General features: G+C 42.1%; 2 protein-coding genes across 3 annotated transcripts in view; both read left to right on the forward strand.

Annotated features, from left to right (window-relative positions):
• LOC143336876 (zinc finger protein 385A-like) overlaps positions 1-13,032 on the forward strand; it is a 28,414-nt gene extending 15,382 nt beyond the window's left edge. The window contains exons 3-8 of one of the 2 annotated variants that reach the window (XM_076757164.1): positions 2,835-2,945; positions 8,891-9,065; positions 9,594-9,914; positions 10,465-10,652; positions 10,751-10,837; positions 10,985-13,026. In XM_076757164.1, the coding sequence (XP_076613279.1) occupies positions 2,835-2,945; positions 8,891-9,065; positions 9,594-9,914; positions 10,465-10,652; positions 10,751-10,837; positions 10,985-11,212 (1,110 nt within the window). In that variant the 3' untranslated portion in view covers positions 11,213-13,026. Of the gene's footprint in view, positions 1-2,834; positions 2,946-8,890; positions 9,066-9,593; positions 9,915-10,464; positions 10,653-10,750; positions 10,838-10,984 lie in introns of both variants that reach the window. The other variant, XM_076757165.1, reaches the window with a different exon arrangement.
• Positions 13,033-17,181: 4,149 nt separating this feature from the next.
• On the forward strand, positions 17,182-19,451 carry gpr84 (G protein-coupled receptor 84). The gene is made up of 2 exons (XM_076749615.1): positions 17,182-17,265; positions 18,008-19,451. Exon 2 carries the CDS (start codon positions 18,009-18,011, stop codon positions 19,215-19,217), a length of 1,209 nt encoding a protein of 402 aa, XP_076605730.1. The 5' UTR covers positions 17,182-17,265; position 18,008; the 3' UTR covers positions 19,218-19,451.
• Positions 19,452-20,285: the final 834 nt, after the last annotated feature.

The following is a 20,285-nucleotide window of genomic DNA, read 5'->3' on the forward strand; positions in this document are numbered from 1 at the left end:
AGAGCACCTCAATCCTAATCACTCTCTGTCCGCACACTAAAATTTAAGCAAGTCTGTCATCCAGTGATAGAAGGCTGCAGCTCAGTGTGAGTCTTTACTCCAGGCCTGATCAGCCTGCTCGTGTTTAGAGGCTGAAGAGACTGGAAGGACACAAAGAGACGGATGAACTGACAAACACACGTGATTACTGTGTTTATTGTCTCAAATAGTTATGCTCCAGTTTGGGTGGAAACTTTTTGTGAAGCATGAAGTTCTGTGATTTATCTAGGGAGCTCATATCAGGTCTGACTCACCAGGATTACAGGTAATTTCCAGACACTTAAGATTCTCAGGAGGACAGGGTGGGTCTCACCTTCCTGTATTGAGACATAAGTAGCACAGTGAGGCACGCTGTGTGCGGAGGGAGGGAAGGGAGCCTCTGCCGCTCTGTTGATTTGTAACGCTCCAGAGGAAAATCATTTTTCTGTAAGGCTAAAGTTTAATGTACGTGTTATTATTCTGTGTGTCAGTTCCTCCGTTTGAGGCAGAAATATGACTTGAAAGCTAGAATTCGTAAAATTTTCATTATATCAAAGCCCATTTTGATATTATTTATGGTCATTTTTTCAGCAATACCCATTCAATACATGTATTCTCTGACCGCCTCTCCATAAAGTAGCTTTCATTTTCACTATCCACCCTTCACATTGCACTCATTGTGAACAGCCGTCAAAGAGCACAAGACCAGATTCAGAGGTCTGGAACCAGGCCAACTGTCGTCTTTAGTCTTCTTTATCAAACAACTAAAGCGATGAATCCTCTCAGCCCACAGTGTAAGTGTGCTGTAAACAGATAAATGAGTTGCTCTTCCTCTGTTGGATCTCTGAGAGAGTAGCCCCCAGTGCTCCCAGTGGTCAATAATGTCCTATTCAAACAGAACTTCAGGACCTGTCGGGATTCTAACTTTAAAACATGGGATGATTTTGCACCACCGATATCTTACAGCATGTAAGTGGTTGGATATTAAAGAATAGAGGAGCAAATAAGCTAATCTCAGACAATCATATGGCACACACTGCAAAATTTCTGGTGCAACAAAAGCTCCACTGTTTAAGAGAGGAGAGAGCAAAAGAGGAGACAGAAAGTGGATGAATATGTTAATGAGGTCGGGGCAGATGTATGGAGACAGATCCTGACGAGAGCAGGTGGTAAAAGAATGGCAGCAAAAGACACACAGTGATGAACATGGCGTGCAACAGCCACCAGAGAGAGAGAGAGAGAGAGAGACAGGACGGTGAGGGAAGGCTGGCACAGAGACAAGCATATTTGGAGGTGTTACAGGTCCCCTCGTGAAAAACACAAAACAAGACAGAGGTGAGCCGAGACACAAGTTGTGAAACAGGAACAAAACAAAATCATAATTAAAAAAAAAGAAAAGAAAAAGCAGGCTAAAGTCTATAAATATTCCCAACAATGCATTCAAACAGAGTTTAAGTTTTCAGACCAATTATACCATTTCCCCTGGTGCCTGGAGCTCGAGAGTGTAAACAGTCTCTCATTTGGCAGCATACGTTCACAGTGCGAGTAGGAGATGAGAGGCTGAGTAAAACCGCAGTGTACTTTTGGCTGCTTAATGAGGGAAACACCCAGCGCTGTGGTTGATGAACCCTGCCGTCGGGTCAGAGAGCTCACACGAGTCCATTCGAGGTTCTAAAAATGAGGTGGTAAACATTTCATAAGAGAATTACATGGCTTATATCTGTGTTTGATCTGAATGTGGCAAGCTCGGCCGGTATTTTTAGCCCAGCGTTTTCAATTTGGCTTTTAATTTAAGAAATTAAATATGGCTTTTATCCCATTGTTTTATATGAACGTATATGTAGTCTATTGATTTTAGTGTTTACTTTGATAATCCCATTAAATATTTGAATTATTGGTTGTTTTCTGATATATACTTAGTTGTTTTAATCATATTCTGTCATTCAGCTAATAGGATAACACCGAGCTGAATATTTCTAATGACAATAAAAATTAGACCTCTGTTAAATAAATGTCTACTCACTGTTACATGTATGCTGTATTTATTCAAATTCAAGTCAATCATAAATGTGGAATATGTCGAATCCTCAGTTTGTCTTCAGTTACTAACTGTATATTTTTATGTAAACCCATACTTTTTTTATTTAGTTTAATTTAACCATTTTGTAGTTTCATTAGATTATACTGAATATATTTGCTTTGTTTTGTTACTCAGTTTACTGATTACTTAAAATACAAAATTCAATTTCCCTGCAGCTGAATTCAATTGCTTTCCTCTCGACAAGCAAAGCAATCAGAAGGCTGAATCTTATAAACATAAACACACTTGATCTCTAAACACACTTGATCTCTTATCAAAGTACCTCACAGAAGAATCTCTGTTGTTTTGTGTAATATTCTGGTTGTGATGTTTTGAAAAGCAAAGGTTTTGCAGCACACAAACAAAGTACAAATTTTTGGAGATAGGGAGTCTGTAATTAGGCTCGTCTAACCCCAGCATGAATTAAAGAGTTTGAACGGCACCCAAGAACTCAGGCACAGACAGCGGCACCAGCTGCTGCTGAGAAAACACACACCCTCCTGTCCACATCAATCACTGCTCCGTCTTCAATTCACTCCTCTCCACTCTTCTTTATCTCCCGGCTTTCTCCCGCTTCAGCCGCTCCCTCTGTCATTCACCTGCGCTTTTTCTTTAACACCTTTCTCTCTCATCCACATTCACTGGACTGCAGTCAGGACACACACAGGAACACTGCCTCTGAGCTCCTCCTGTGTTGCTGAATCTCTGATGTGACCTCTGGGTTGTCTCTCCTCAGATGGACCCTGTCCAGAAGGCTGTGATGACGCATACCTTTGGGCCACCTATGGTGAAGACAAAGCGGCCAATCATCTCGTGCAATGTCTGTCAAATCCGTTTCAACTCAGAGGTACGAAGCCCGGGATAAGACAACATCCTTCAAATTGATCACTAAGCCCCACCCCCAAAGTGATTGTCCAATCATAGCTTAGCAGCTGTAACTACGCTCAGCGGGCCTGTCAAACTTTGGATTTCTAAGAATGCCAAACCAATGGGCATGGGGCTGTAGTATGAATGGATGCAATGCCTGGAACTCTGTTTTAGCTTTATATCATGCATGTAGACACCAGTTGTATATTTACTTTACAAGATTCTTGTTTTAAATGGAGTCAACAGGATACATGAAGGAATGTTTTCAACCAACTCATGGAACTAACATTAGCTTCATTAGCTAGCTAGCTATGCTGATTAAGCTGCCAGAGGCATGGATGTATTAAGGATAGCTGGATACTTTGTTCAAAGACTAACATACTGGGTGCATATGCCACTGCAGAAGCCTCCTTGGGCCTCTTAGGGCTCATTAGTCCTTCTCCAGCCCAGCCCATGAGAGCATGCACGTCGAGGCTGCTGACTTGCCACACACACAATAAATAATTTCATCATATGGCTCTTCTAGACTTTCCCAATGTTACTGGACTGAGTGGACCAAATTCTGGTAATAAAAAATCATTTTGGGGGTCATTTTACAATAGCTCTTTTTTCAATGATTGTGTATGGAGAAAAAATTTTTGGGCCAGTGTGTGTAACATGATGAACGCAGATGTTGCAATAGCCCATGCGGCCACTACGCCAAAATGGCTTCACAGCCCAGCACCATTCCTGGGGACTTGGCCAGAGGCAGTTGTCATTTCAGCCGGCAAAATCAACAGTTGCTGGCTGTAGATGAGAAGACTCATCATATCAAAAATGACAAAGAATTTTGAGTTGCAAGCCTGCCATCATTACCATCGTAGTGAGAACATACAACTTGATAGGTGTAGCAGCAGTAGCTAAGAGGGCGGACCTTAGAGAACAGTCAACATGTCCAAGAGCCCTGCACCTGCCCTCTACACACATTAAATCACGACCTAAAAAGTTAGCTGCTGATTGACCGTACAGCTGCAGCAGATGAGAACTCAATTCACAGTTTCTCAACTCCAATTTTAGCCTGTCCACAAAGAAGAGTGGGGGGAGGAAGGCATAGAAAAACCCTGCCTGCTTGATCTACTCTTACCCAGCCAACATCATTTCTGATGTCCTTCTGCACCCTGGTGCTGTTGTGTAAGAAAAACAAGCAGAAAGACTGCAAGCAAATTTCAGAAAGTTTTTTTTTAGTTCATGAGTACAGAGATTTTGTTTGGCTGAACAGTGTGTCACGTTCGGAAAACATATTTCAGGTGTTAAGTCCACTGTGATGAGGTTTTAATGGAGGAGTGTGACACGTGTCAGCTAACACGAGCTTGTCCTGAAGACTACCTTTAAGCTGATGGAGCACATTTTCTGCATTTCACTCTTGACAGAGACGTCGCTGCCAACATGAGGCAGAGGGACTGAAATAAAAGAGGCCAGAAGTGATGAAACTCTAGAGGAATGATTTGAGTGTCCCCATTAAAGAGGCAGTAGTGTTAACTGAAGTTGAAAAGCAAATAACTCATAATGTGGGCATCCGAACCCAGCTACTGGATGACATGATTGATGTGTTAAGAGTCTGGTACTGGGCCTTTCACAGCGTGTATGAGTTTGTAAGTGCATGTCTGCAGTGGAAATATTTTGATGGCCTGAGACGGTCTTTCTTAACATGGAGACATAAGAAAGCACCTTTCCTGGTGGGGTCACAGCATGGTCAACAACATTTCTGATCGTGCTGCCTCTGTAGATTTATTGACAGACAAATACACCTGACCTCTCAAATTACCCCACAGGAAAACAGCTCGTAATAATTTCTACAGCCAATTTTATTAGAAGTGATAAAAGACAAGTTTCCTGAGGTGAATTTGTTACGCAATGCAGCTGAACATCTTGATTTGAGTGACATGTATTCCTCAATACTGAAAGGGCTTTTTAGAGATGGAAAAATTCTGGCATTCATGACCCATGGTACATTGTAACCTCTAACCTAAACATGAGTAGAAATCAAACAAAAGCCTGAAATACAAGCCGAGCTAAAAATATAAATACATTCCAGCGATGAAGCGCTAACTATTTGTACTCTAAATGCAGTAGAGTGTAAAGGACACAGGCAGGGAGGGAGTCATCTGAAACTTGTGCAATACTGCTGTTTGCTCTGTGAGGGGCTGCTTAATTATATCTCCCCTGCTCAGAGCTGCATGTTCTCACATGGTCTACATGAGCGTGGGGAACAGATCATGAGCGGGGGTCGCTTTTATGTACTTACTACAGCATGTTCATTTTACATGTATGTATGTGTGCAATTTGCATGTATGAAAATGCATGTGTGTGTATGAGTGAGTGTAACTGGTGTCACGCATGCGTTATACAGTGAGAACTCTAATATCGAGCCACCTGTTTGTCCTGCCTTCTGTTTAACTTGAGAGCCGCTGTGTGCATCTGCTCTGCTGCGACTCTACAGCATTTTCCACAGTAACCCGAGAGACTGAGAGCTTAAAGCACGGAGGACATTCTTTAATAATGAAGGAATACTCTGTTTACAGGACAGTGCTTGACTCACTCACGCTGTCTGAGCTGCGCTGCAGTTCAAACACATTACTGTTCATCAAGTCTTCTTTAGGTCACACACCACCAAATACATTAATAATACCAACATTTTCTTTCATGTTTATGTCTGAAGGAGGCCGGTGTTAAGTGGGAGTGCTCGAGTACTTAATGAAAGAGGCAGATTGATTGATAGTGGCCATTCAGAAGCAGGTGCTTCTCAGTAATGGACTGCATATAAATGCATTATACACACACACACACACACACACACACACACACACACACATATACACACACATATACATATACACACACACATATTCACACAGCTATTACACTGTAACCACACGTGTTGTAATTATAACATTGCAATTCATTTCAGGCCACAGAGGACAGATTAGCCTGGCAGTGTTTAGCTCAGCTCTGCTGCAAGGCTGACGTCACACCATGCTGCATTAGCCATCGTCACCACTGCAGCACCACACTGGGCACCTCTCTCCCTCTGTCTTTCTCTTCTCGTTCTTCTCAGGCCCACATCAAACCTTCTTTCATTCGTATCTTCTGTCTGTTTGGCAACTTAGTTTGCTCACCACTTTCCTTGTCAGTTTCCATCTCTCTGCTTCTGCCTCTGTGGGGTTTACTGTATCATCTGTCCCCCTCTCCTTCTCTCCACCTCTCCAGCTTCTTCCCACCCCCTCTTCCTGTCGCTGCTGCCAGTATCCCATACAGTAGATTTGGCTGCTAGACACGCTCTCTCTGCTTTCTGTGCCTTTGTCGCTTTATAGATAGAACATCAAAGCACATCCTGCTTAGAGAGAAAAAGGATTTCAGGGACATTCACTTGCTCTCATTTTCTCCCTCTTAAATCTCATCTCTGCCTCTTCATTCATCTTAATCCCCCTTTCCATAGGCACTTTCGTAGCTTCGCTGCGTCCGTTTCACCTACTATGCCAAACATCATTTATATTTTATCATTATTCACTTTTCCTCTTACTCCAACGATCGGATGCCTTCATCTCTTTTACATCATATTGTCTCTGCTGCATCCCACCCCCACCTCTGAGGCTGTCGAGCTTTTCATGCTTGAATTGATGGCTCACCTTCATTGATTTCTTAAGACCCGACACTGAAGGTCACAGGGTGAGAGGAAGTATCAAAGCTCAAGCACAAAGAAAACTATTGGGAGCTGCCGAAAGGGAGACGAAAATAACAAGCAGAGCAGCAGAAAGTGTGGACTGCAAAGAGAAGCAGGAGCATTGAGTGTTTCCGCCTTTGGAGCTCTCTGCTGTCATTTGTTCATGGACTTGTAGCGCTTCATCTCCTTGTCTAATTGCAGGGCTTTTGGTAGCAGCAGCCTCAGGAGTTGGGTTACACAGGCAGAGCTATATCTGCCTTTCTGTCATCACCAATCAGGATGAGGGCTATATGGGTAACTATCATTGGCAGTTAATACCTCAGGCTTACAGAGGCATCCCGAACACGTCCCAGTGGTCTACTTGCCTCAGTGAAGGATCCCACTCCGCAGAGCCCCCGACATGTACCTGTCATGCGCCTTATGTGGGTCCCTCAGCCTTGTTGACATAATGCAACCTATCTAATCCCAGCAAGTCTCTGCTTGTGCATACACACGCACATACAGTCACACACACAATCTTGTATTACTGTATTAGTGAGGAGCTTACAGGAACTATATTTGTGCCCTAACACCTCGCTCTTTTCTTTGATTTCATTTGAAGCTGACATGCACATGTATACCTGGACTTGGAGGGGAACGCTGATTTCCCAGCTCAGTATCTCTTTGCTTATTTCCCTATTGTACATTTCTGCATCTCATGATTCATGTCCAACTCCAGTGTTAAGTGCCAGTGCAAGGAGGCAGTGAGTCCTTTGTGTTGTAATGTAGCAAGAAAAAGCAGCAGTGGTGTGCAGCAAAGTGTGAAGCATGAAAGACTTTGATGCAGAAGAATGGACTTTGCAATTGGCACGTACCTTTTTATTAACCATCACCACAATCTTTGCCAAACCATAACCCTGTGCTTCAGCTGTGTAATCCTAACTATACTGTACAAACTTGCCATGTGAATAGAAAAACGTAGAAAGTGTTTTTGTGGAAGCATGTTTGATGAATGATCGTCAACACTTGGCTCTTGAAAAATGGAGTTTGATTTCATGAAAATCTTAAGGATTATAACTTGAACACATAACGTGTCTCCCATTACCTTAACCTGAACTCCAGTGAACTGAAACCCAAACTCCTCCCCTGTACTGAGGACTTACTGATGTGTCCACTCCTCTTCATACTTCCCATTTCCTGAGTTTACACTGATCCTCTTAAGTGCAATCACACAAGGACAAGCAGGCAAACACACACTCATGGACTTAAACTCTTCTTGATTTGCTCCATTTTTTTTTTTATCTCAGTACCTGACTGTCAACTGTCACTGGTAGCCCACAGCCCTGCAGCCCATTTCAGATAATCCCTCCACTCAATAATCATCATCAGCTCAGCAGGCCAGTTCAGTGATTACAGCAGTAGTGAAGGAAGACAAGAATATTCTTGAGGCTAATTTTCCATGATAGCCTCATCAGCACATCAGACCCGCACACTATCAGCTCAACAGTCATTTGCATACTGGAATGGATCAAAAATGCAGGGTGCCAGAATATATTTCAGGATTTTTGACTAATTATTGGATTACCCTTGCAGTGAAAAAAACATGTTAGTTTGTTTAGTTTAGTTTGTTAATTAGTTTTTTGTTAGTTTGTTAAGGGAAGCCGACAGAGCGCCTTTGGTTAGAACATTCCTGTCATTCAGGTACTGTACGGTTATGACACACGCACACCTGGACACCGCCCATCACAGCTTCAACTGATGGTCGCTTGATAGCTCAACGGCAGAACTTGAGAGTTAGTGCAGGTGCTTTGTTCACAGATATCACTTATTGTGGGAAAAGAAAGAATGACTCTTTCACTCACCAAACCTTCATTGTCACTGAATTTCAGACCTTTCTGGTCAAAACCACATATCTCAAATCTGTTCACTACTCTTAACAGCCAGTCCCAAGTGAAAACATTTACATTTTGAAGGTAGAAGATTCAAAGGCTCCAAGATTTGGTCTTAAAAATCAATGTGTGTTGCTCAGATAAATCCACTCTACATGTGGTGTGGGCTCACTTCTGTGACCGTACTGGCTCTCTAACTAAAGTTCATATGAGTGTCAACAAGACAAATGGAATAGAGAAAACCAAAGTTGTGAACAAAATGAAATGTTGTCCTAAGAGTGGAAATAAGAATCATGTCGTGTCGGTTAAAATCCATGATTTCATGTAAACCTCTTATATGTCTTGTTCTTCTGCCAGAGCCAGGCTGAGGCCCACTATAAGGGGAACCGCCATGCTCGGAGGGTGAAGGGGATCGAGACATCCAAGACAGCTCGTCTCCAAGATGCTGACAAGCAGCACCCTCCCTCTACTGCTTCGCCCACCCCACAAGGCCCCTCGCCATCCAGCCCCGAGCCTGATCCTAATAAGCAGGGTGAGCATCACCTGTGACATATGACGTTACATACAGAGAAATCTCAAACAGAATGGCACAGATGCACAACACAGCTGTTGTGTGAAATAATAGAAACTAACCAGAGAAGACTGTTAATATGATTTTTTTAGAACAGAAGATAATTAAACATTCATTCTGACAACTTCTGGAAATCTCTCTGATATCACACATCCAAAGATTCAAGATTTCATCACTCTGTTTAATACTGAGTTGAACAATGACAATAGAAAAAAACCACAGTGGGGATGTAAAAAGTACAGTACTTAGCCTTGAGTAGCTTAAGTGTCACCACGGGGGTGGCAAGACCTGCTGGCAGGTCCAGATGGACCAACACAGCTGTTGTGTTCGACCTCAAAGAGGCAGAGTTTCAAGCACAGCACTGGTGCTAGAGAAGGAACATTGTGATTTTCACATTTTTATATTATGATCATTAAGGTTTAGGGGTTAGTTGTATGGCGGACTTTCCACAAATTACTGACTAACCTGAAAACTTTGTGCCGTTCACAGATGACACCCAATCCTGTCCCAACTCTAACAAGTCACCTTTGACCCCTAGCCACCTTCCAACACCCACACTGAGCTCAGCAGATGCAGAGTGCCCCCTCTTGCCTTCTGTCAACACGCCTTTGCCATCCTCTCCCTCCTCCTCTGCGGCCCTCAGTACCCCCCCTGTGGATCCAGCAGCAGCCGGTCTTCCTGATACCCCGTCCCCAGCTCCCAGCCCTTCTTCAGGAGAGTCAGAGGAAGAGAAAGCCAAGAAGCTCCTCTACTGTTCCCTGTGCAAAGTAGCTGTTAATTCCCTCTCACAACTGGAGGCACATAACAAAGGTAACTCCAGCATAGCTTTGCCAGAGTGCACATATTCATAAGTACGTACGTCATGCCACAGAGCATGCAAAATCCTGAGAGAAACAAATACAAGTACAACAGAATTATGCAATATGCACACTTAGACACAACTTCAGACTCCCTGAGGAATGGAAATTCTGTGCTTATTCTGCATTTTAAGTTTGAAAAACTAAAGCAGGTGGATTAGTGCCACTTAGTGGTAAGGTTAAAAAACTGTATAGCTTGACTGGGAGTAGGTGGGTGGTGGTATAAACCTCCAATCCTACCACCTACGCTAATGTTGTTGCACTCAGTTTACAGGAAGATTTGTTCTCTGAACTTTTGAACAACCACAGTTGAGCAATCTCGCCACGATTCATTTAGAAGCTGTCCTGGTTTCTGATTTCTATCCTATCACGTGACCCTCATGGAGCTTGCACAGACTGCACATGTTCAAACTTCCTTCTATTTTTTATATGTGTTACACTGTAACATGGCTTCAATTACCAATGTAAATGACACCTCTTTTTCTTTCTCCTTCTGTTTCCAGGTACCAAACACAAAACCATTCTGGAGGCTCGGAGTGGACTGGGACCCATAAAAGCATACCCACGTCTGGGTCCTAAACCCAGCCCCGAGCAAGGAGGGGAGTTGTCCTCTGACCCCAACACTCAGGAACGCACCTTCCACTGTGAGATCTGCAACGTCAGAGTCAACTCAGAACTGCAGCTTAAACAGGTGAGAAGCCCACACAAAGATCCAAAGACCATGGGTGAAGTAGCAGTCGTGAAGTAGTCTCGATATCCAATATCTGCCCTTTCTCATTTATGTTTCAGCATATATCTAGCCGGAGACATCGGGATGGAGTGGCGGGGAAACCTAATCCTCTTCTCAGCCGGCACAAGAAGCGCACAGACTTTATGGTAGAGTTCATTTTTCTCACAGTCATATTCCATATTTCTCAATTCCACATCATAAAAACATTGTCATTTAGGTTTCAAGAAAGCTCTTGCATGCATCAGTGCTTAAAAGTGTGTTACATTTACTATTTTCCCTTAACTTTACCAAAGGAACTTCCAAAAACTCTGGGGGCTGGACTTTTACCAAGTCCTCTGGCTGTTGCTGCAGCAATGGCAGCAGCAGCCTCCTCCAATCAGCTGGCACTACGTCCTCCTGGCCCGACTTCCCACCCTCATCCCCACCACCACCTCCTACAGGGAACACCCCTCAGCCTGCTGAGGCCCGCCCCCGGTCCCATCCGCACCACGCACGGTCCGATCCTCTTCACCCCTTACTGATGGCAAGCGAATGCGGACGAATCAGGAAGAAGCACACTGTGAAGTGGAGGCCTGCAACCATGTGCCATCAAGAGCCGAATCAGCTGGTCTGGCTCCAGCTAGTGTTTCATCATAATAAAAACAGTGAACATAAATGTGACTCTTCATGGTGCATACGGTGGTTGCAGACCACTGCTGTTACACTGACAGGGAGAACCAGAGAGAACTGACAAATCTCAGACATCTCAAAGAGACAGTAGGTTGCCATCCTCCCCAGTTTCCTTTCATCACTCAACCATCTGCCAATCGTCAAGTAGACTCTGCAGACAGTTTCACAGGAACTTATAACCACGTTTTTATCAAGCATGGACTTCTTTGAGCATCCTCCAATCTGCAACTGACTAAGTATCTTCATCTAACATATGATCCACTGTATCTGACTCGGAACCCTACCTCTCTTATGTTTTAATGTTCACCTCTGCAAGGATTCATTGCATATCCAAAGCATTACTGTTATCAAAAACATGTCTGCTGGGTTAGATATAGTAGTTGCCTCTGATGTTAACTGGTATCATGCTGTAGCTGTCACAGTATAGTGGATTGTGCCACTGTAAAGTTCTGTTTTTGTGGCCTATAAAGAGAAAAAGGTACCAACAATTTACGTACTGTTTCTGCAGTTACTGACAAACTGCACTGTATGTCTACATGTTCACAACTGGCCTGTATTGTCCATATTTACCTCTGTGGGACAGAAACAGGAACTCAGAGGAAAAGCTAAAGGGTAGACATTACGTAGCGTCTTAAAACTGTACTCCTGTGTACATCAACCACATTTATGGTTTGGCAAAGATGAGTTGTTGTCAAGAAGTAATTGCTACTGGTACACTATGCAGCGATCAGTGTGTATTCTACAGTCTGTATAAAATGCAGTAAGGTTGGAGTAAATAAGAATAGAACGAGAGAGAAAACCCAAGCTAAGATTCTCAATGAATGGCCAATGACAACGACCATGTGCATAAAGTCTCACAAAGCACACAAGTAAAAGTCTGTGATGAAAAGTCTACATGTAAATGGCTTAAAAACATTTAAAATGACGATCATCATTTCATCATCGGCACCTCACTGTGCACAACAGCAAGGTTTCATTGTCTTAATGGAATAATTCGAACACTGTGAGCACAGGAAGACAATGGATGATTTACGACTTCAGTAGCAGGTATTTGCATTATGTGCACATTTAATTATACAGACCACATTTTTGCCACAATCCCATACAAGGAGTGTGGAAAACAGTGGGATGAAAGACACCAGCATTACGTTATCAGAAAGAAGAGAAATGGACCACATACACAGACGAGTAGCTGTATGCAAAAAAAATACACCATCTTTGATAGTATGATAAGCCTGTAGTGGGATAAAACTGTTTAGTTTGTCTGCTCTGCCTCGTGTGCTCCAGCCCTTCATGACTCTGAACTATCCCAGTCAAAACTGTCATGATGGCTTGTGGAATATTAGAGGGAGGCTTTAGGAAACTGAAACTGTAGCAATACTTAAGCACTCCTGCTAACTTTTCTTGTAAACTGCAATAAAAAAAAAAAAGTCTACAAATGTATGAATTGTTATTTAGGAGAAGTGTATTGAAACATTACTGTAAATGTAGATTATTAAAAAAATGAGAGAAGGTACATGTTGGGGCTTCCTAATTGTTAAATTAAAATAAAATGATATATAAAATCATTAAACTGAGGTTATGGTTGTAAGCAATGATGATTGGTGATTTTTTTTTTTTTTTCAGATGTAATGAGATATGACAATAACAATAAATCACAAATGCAATTGGTTGTATGAGTAGTTCAGTAACATTATATTGTGAGTATACAGTGTGCACAAAGTAAGTGATGTTTAAACTATTTCAAATCACTTTGTTTCAACAGACAGCACATAACTTTAACAATATATGATTGATATACTAAAATATATTTGCATTTTGGCTTTCAAACTATTCATGATCCGAAGCTGGCTGAGGTCTTACAGGTTTGCATGGGGCACACAAAAGACATGAAAATGAAAAACGCAGTGTTTGTAGAGGAAACTAAAAAAGGAGGACACACATAAAAACAGGAAGCATCACAATCAAAGCACAAGGATGCAGCTAACAGCTAATTTGCTTCTGATGTCCCTGGGCAGACAGACAAAAAAACAATCACTGAAGAGTAGATACACTACATGAAACAGCACAATACCTAGAAGTCCATCAGTCTGGATTTTACACAACATAAAAACTCACAGAGAGCTTTGACACCTGGTGCAACAACAATCACCTGAAGCTCAATATCAGCAAAACCAATGAGCTTGAGGTGGACTACTGCTCTATGTCTGTTAGTGTGTAGATTCAAATTCCTTGTTATGTGTTCACATGCTTGGCTTCCCTCCTGGTGTCCCTGAGGTATCACATTCACAAGAAAGGCACAGATGTAAGATCACAGTGACCTTGACCTTTGACCACGGACGTTCAGACACATGTACAGTGGCGTAATGTTTCACTGCAAGGCTCTCTTCCTCTTTCTCTTGTCTTTTTCCTCTGTCCTGGCCCTTTTTCTTCTCTCTTTCTTTCTTCCTTGCTCTTCTTTCCTCTTTTTCTTCATGTCTCATTTTTCCTGTTGAGCATCCAGGTTTTGCAAGAAGGCGTTATACTGATTATTGGTGGCGACTCTCGCTTGTAGGGGTACCCGTTGTCCGTCCCGTCCTGTGGTGCCAAAGGTGGGCAAGACAGGGAAGGGAAGGAGGGATGAGACCACTTTCAAATAAATAATTTCGGCTGTCCCTGTTACAGGTGGGGCAAGTTTCTAACTTAGGTGTCTGGTGTTGTAGCAAAAGTAAATGAAGTTTCTGGGGTCACATGACAAGTCTCCAAGGTATCTGGAGATGGAGCTGCAGTGGAGGAGGTGGGTAGCATAGCTGGTGCAGCAGATGTGGACGCTGTGTCCTGGGGACTGGAGGAAGGAGGTACAGCAGGTGGAGGTGCCAGAGTATGTGCACATGGCACAACTTTCACTATCTTTGCTCAGGTAAAAAGAAATGTTACTGCAATCCAAATACTGAATAAGGTTTATAGAACACATCATAATGATCAGTAAAATCTTACAAGTGTCTCTCAATGGCCTCTCTTGACAGTGGGTAGATTCCTGCTTTCCTGAATCTTGACATTGTATGGTCTGCAGTGACTGCCTTTTCATGGGCATGCTTCAAAACCAAGGAGAACATTTCTCTCCAACCACCATGTCTCCTCTCACCAGTCCCTTGCGAGTGGCCTGGTTGGTGAATATAGCCTTCAGTGGATTAAATATGCTGGTGTTCAGGGGACTGGAAGATGTGGGTGACGTGTACAGGAAGCAGCAAGATGTGAATCTGGTTGGCTTCACAGACATCGATGACCTGGAGGTGGCAGTGCATTTACTGTTGGTACACAATTATCACCAGAGGCATGGGGGCATGTTTAATTAAATGGTCCGGCCATTTCAAGAGGAGCTCTGTGGTCATGAGTCCCTTCTCTGAATACCCATACTGGCTGTCAGGTGGAGGATCAAGAGCGAATACCACACTGGGAAGGCAGCGAGGATAAATGATGAAGGGGGGAAAGCTTGTCCCTGCTGCACTGATGCAGCAGTGCACAGATTTGTGCTCCCCCGCAGTGGTATGCTGGTGGTAAACGTGCCTCATTCCCTTTTTGGCACAGCACCCTTGTTTTTGATTTTGGGTTACAGTATCACCAAATCCTGTTTCGTCACATGTTGAGTGAGGCTTGTTATGGAGACATATGGAGCATATTAATGATGTTTTCATACAGTTTGAAAAAGCCTTCTAATGCCATGGTGCTGGAGTTTGCTTGTAGTCAGTTTCCTGTTTTATTTTGAAAGTTCAAGCTCCTCATGTGTCATGTTTTGTTTTATTTCCTCTTTCCCTCCTTTGTGATTGCTGATTGGTTTCACCTGTCTCTCATTAGACTTCCCTCTCTTCTGTATTCAGTCTGTGGCTGTATTTATTTATTGGCATTGGTTTGCTTATTTCTCATTTAAAAACTTTAAAACTGTGATGAACAGGAATTTAAACTCATATTATATGAAGGAGAGTAGAAAGAATAGAAACTAGAAAGAATAGCACAGATTTTAGGAGATGTATGTCTTGTGGACGTGTGGAAGTAAGACAAAGTTCATGGTCATACATATATGGAGGTAGATGAGGGAAGTATTCACAACAAATACCAGTCTTACACTAGTGAGGTTCATAAATGTTAATGTTATGATATTGACTTTCATGTTACATAATAAAGATTAAGGTCATATTCAAACAATTGAGCTTTGTGTTAGTCTTCTACAAAAGTCAAGTTGCAAAAATTGAAAGTTCACATCATTAATGTGCACAATCACAAGCAATTTCAGACAGCCTGAACGATCCTCTGGAACATTACTGCCCCTCAGTGGTGAGAATGGCAGGCTAACTATACACAATAACAGCCCGGGCTATGGCTTTCTTTTTATTCTTCCTGACAACCTAAAAAACATACTGTAACACATCTGGAGGTTCTAAGAAGAATGGTAGCAAAGAAGACCCAAAAAATCAGAAAGGGCGCCATCTGTTGTGAGATTTACAATATAGGAGTCAACTCTGGAGGAATGCTCAGTCAGTCTCAATATACACCTTTGCCTTTTCCCTTTCTTACTTCAAAATTTTAAAGACATTGTAAATAGACTTTATAGGCTTCCACATTTGCCACGTCCTCACTAAACTATGTGCCAATCATTCAATGACTTTGGTGAGATTGTTCGAAACTGATAAAAGTATGTGAATGCTGAACTAACGGATAAATAAGTTTCCATCAAGCATGGACTTTCTCAAGCATCTTCTAATTTGCAGCAAATGAGTGTAAGTCCCAAACCCTACATCTGTTTTCCTGCTTTTAACGTTAATTTCTGCAGTGGTTCATTACTACAAAGCATCATTGTCAACAGAAACGTGCCTACGAGGTGAGACATAGCAGCTGCAGTTTAGTAACACTTTAGCTCTGTTCTTGTGCCCTAAAGCGAAAAAGTCACAGCATATTTTACTTGGTCTGCATTTGCTCTCATTCAACTTACTGCCCTGTATGTCTCGACATCCACACTTGAGCCTGTACGTAATAATGTATATACATCATTGTGTGACGGTAACAGGAAGTGGATGAACAACAGCAGAAGGCTCAAAATTACATTGTGTCTTACAGCATTCAGTCTTGTGTGCTCATCACTAATTCATCATTGTAGCTGCAGTGAAGAACTAATTGCCACTGGAGCACTATGCAGCTATCAATGTTTACACTCACTGTCTAAAGAAAACAGAGGAAGTGTGGAAATAAATCATTTAAGAAAAATGAGACAAAAAAACAAAGCATTTTGTTTCTTCAGGTGTAAGGTGTAACTGTCGCACTGTAAGTGTTTCCCCGATGACTGCCTGTCTAGATTATAAAACTATTATATGTCTCTGTAGAGATTTATTTATAAGGAATAACTTAAATATGTCTTCCCATCTTCACATCACTGCACAGTTCAACAGAAAAGTGTGTTAAAGGGATAGTTTCAACAGCACAGCAGGACAATGTACGTTATGACTATAATAGTAGGTATTTCCATTATGTGCACATTTTTACTATACAACCCACAACATGTATGCAATCCTACAGCATGGAAAAAAAAGATACATTTTGTCTAAAAACAATCGATCAATGTAAGACAGAAAAGCAGTAGTGATTTAAACATTTGAGCTAATGAGGTCGAGAATAATTATTTTTTTTCTTATTTGGTTATTCCATTAAATAAGTGTTCCGTAAGAAACATGCAAGCTCTCTCTTCCTGATTTTAGACCTAAAGTGGAAAATCCCTGCTGCATACTATTTCATCATGTAGAGGGTACTAAAGCAACACAGAGGATGCAAATAGAAGCAGCAGGAAGCCAGACATTCAGAGCAGCAGATCACTGCTGAGAATGACGCAGCTAAAAATCAACAATTAAAAAGACTGGCAGAAATCTTCAGCTTTAAGGTGAGTGTTTCACTTTGAAATAGGGGCTTTTATTTGCCTTGTGAAGTAAATTTTGAATAAATATGCTAAATATATTTTAAATCCCTTATAGGGGTTTTATTTATCATATGTTTTATATTAAAATTTAGCTTTACTTTATGCAATGTTTCCAGAAATGAAAGTCCTAATCTATGTGCAAAATTCATCTCAGTGATGTGAACGTGTTATAAAGGAGATGAAGAGAGTTCAAACAAATATCATATAACTTCTGAATTTTTAATTCAGACAGAGACAGCAATTCTTTTAAGATCATACTATATACATAAAACGTTCATTCCTTAGTTATACTTCTTTATAATGCAAATGTTAAGGAATTATTTATGCTTGCTGGACAGTGGATTTCAGATTACTAGAGCCACAGCACTTGTTCCTTAAGTTGTAAATGGAAATACATTAGGTTATCCTGAAACTGCATTAAACCCCCTGAAAACTTTCTTATACTTAAAACTGTCGGCACAAAATATAATGAAACAAAACACTGACTAAAACATGAGGACTACAAATTAAGGTTTCTGTCACAGAGCTGTCTGTGTTGAAAGGAAATGGCGAATTATGTGGTCCATCTGTGACTTCCCTTTTCACCTGTGGCACTGGTGACACTTCAAAAAGAGGTGCTGAGGTCTGGGTTTTCTGCTGAAACATGACTTCCTGTGAGCACATTACAAAGAAGTTAACCTATATTCTCATTCCTCTTACTCGACAGAATGCTGATGACTCACACAAACCAAACAGAGGATGACCTCTTCTCCTGCTACAGTCCTTCAGTCATAGGCTACCGCTACTTTGCTGTGCTGTGGGGATGTGTTGTGACCATCACTGGTACAGTAGGGAACCTGATGACCATTCTAGCCTTCGCCTTAGACCCACGTTTGAGGACTCGCTTCAATGTGCTGATTGTAAACCTGGCTGTAGCTGATCTCCTGTATTGTACCATACTGCAGCCCATCTCAGTTGACTCCTATCTTCACCTCAGATGGCGCAGTGGTCAGCTCTGGTGCAGCATCTTTGGCCTGCTCCTCTTCCTCTCCAACTCTGTCTCCATTATCACCCTCTGCCTGGTAGCTGTGAGCAGATATCTCCTGGTTGCAAAGAGGGCTGTGTTTGACCGTGTCTTCTCTGACCGTGGTCTTATTTTACTCCTGATCTCAGCATGGGCACTGGGCCTAGCCAGCTTTGGCCCACTCTGGCCTGTGTATGTGTTCGTGCCACAGGTGTGCACATGCAGTTTCCATCGAACCAGGGGTCGCCCCTACAGCACCATTCTGCTCTTTTTCTACTTTTTTGTCGGTCTGGGCTGTGTTGGCGCATTCTACCTCCTCATTTACAGACGTGTCCTGATTGCCTCCCAGGCTCTACTCCGCTACAGGTTCAGCCGCCGGTCCTCCAGGAAGAAACCAGCTTCTTCAGCACAAGGGACTGATGACAGTGGTGTAGAGAGCAGTATGTCCAACACATGTACTTTTGAGATTAGCAGCCAGGCAGATCTAACCCAAAATAAGGGTGAGATCACATGTGAAAAGAGCTTTGCCAAGGTTTCAAATTCACCAGCAGCCAACAAGCCTACCTCTGATATCATCCCTTCATCATCTTTGTCTACACCTGCACCCATGGGTGCACAGTCCTCTTCCCACTCAGCAACATCAGGAGATGATGGTGAATTCAGGCGTGTGACACGAATGTGTTTCACTGTTTTCCTGTGTTTCGTGTTCTGCTTCGTCCCCTTCCTGTTGCTCAACATAGCTGACAAACACAATCGTGCCCCACAGGTACTGCACATGTTCTGCGCAAACCTTACCTGGCTCAACAGCTGTATAAACCCCGTGCTCTATGCTGTCATGAACCGACAGTTTCGACAGGCCTACCATGTGCTGCTCACCAGGGCCGCTGCACCATTCACCTGCCTCTGGACCTGAGATCCTTAAATTTGCATTAGGTTTCTCCTGATATAAACCCAGTATGATATTATTCTTGTGAAACACATGACAAACATCATGCGGCTTATATTCAGCCACTATCAACTTTTAAGTTGCTCTTCGGATTGATTAAGTAGGAGATGAGAAAGAGTTGTTCTCAGGTCATGAACAAAAAACACAGGTTTATGTGGCATTACCAACATTTCATACTGCTACATTTCCTTCACAACATTCATGTTTCAGTCTATTGTTGTTTGCTTTTACAATGTGTAATATATATATACACAGGAATGTTATGAGTTCAGGATTATAATCATAATAAACTCTATTTTGTGTTACATACTCCACAGTTGTGCTCAGAATTTTGAGCAACGATTTGCCTAAACGTCACCACTTTTCTTGCTGTTACATCATATGCGAAACAACCAATGTTACAAAATCAAACATAACATGCCTTATTTCAGTCATCCAGGAACTTACGTCTCAACTCTGCATTGCCTCATACATGGTGATAGCATGTTGAATTCAGTAAGTTTCAACTTTGACCTGTTTATGTGCAACCAGTAAGATTACAGATCTCCGTACATAACAACAGAAAAATAGTGAAGCACAATGCAGTATGACTCCAAATTATAACTATCAGATGGGGCAACCAAATTTATGAATTGAAAGACAGTAAACAATGCCTTTTTTTGCTCCCTAGCAGATGTTGGTGATGTGAATCTACTCCACGCCTTCCTCTACACTTTGCTCTGCGACTCACCATGCTGAGAGCACAGTTCATAACTTTGATTGCAAATAAAAGGCCTTAAAGACATTACTAGAAGTTGGGCAAATAATGTAAATTAAAGCCATGTTTTAACCCAAATGAAAGAATTTATCCTCTGAACCATTGCTATTTTCGGACACACTGGAGTGTGCAAACAGCAAAGGGACCTTTGTAGCTCTACTGCAGTATACTTTACAAAAAACAAACAAACAAACAAAAAAAATAAAAACGACATCTCAAACTGAGCTTGTCCAGTCCAGCCACGCGTGGTCAAGGACAGCTTTGACTGACCATGTCGG

This window comes from Chaetodon auriga, chromosome 2 (assembly GCF_051107435.1).
Source record: "Chaetodon auriga isolate fChaAug3 chromosome 2, fChaAug3.hap1, whole genome shotgun sequence".
Classification (NCBI taxonomy): domain Eukaryota; kingdom Metazoa; phylum Chordata; class Actinopteri; order Chaetodontiformes; family Chaetodontidae; genus Chaetodon; species Chaetodon auriga.

Coding starts and splice junctions, on each gene's coding strand:
- gpr84 (XM_076749615.1), top strand. CDS start 18,009: ATGCTGATGACTCACACAAACCAAACAGAGGATGACCTCTTCTCCTGC.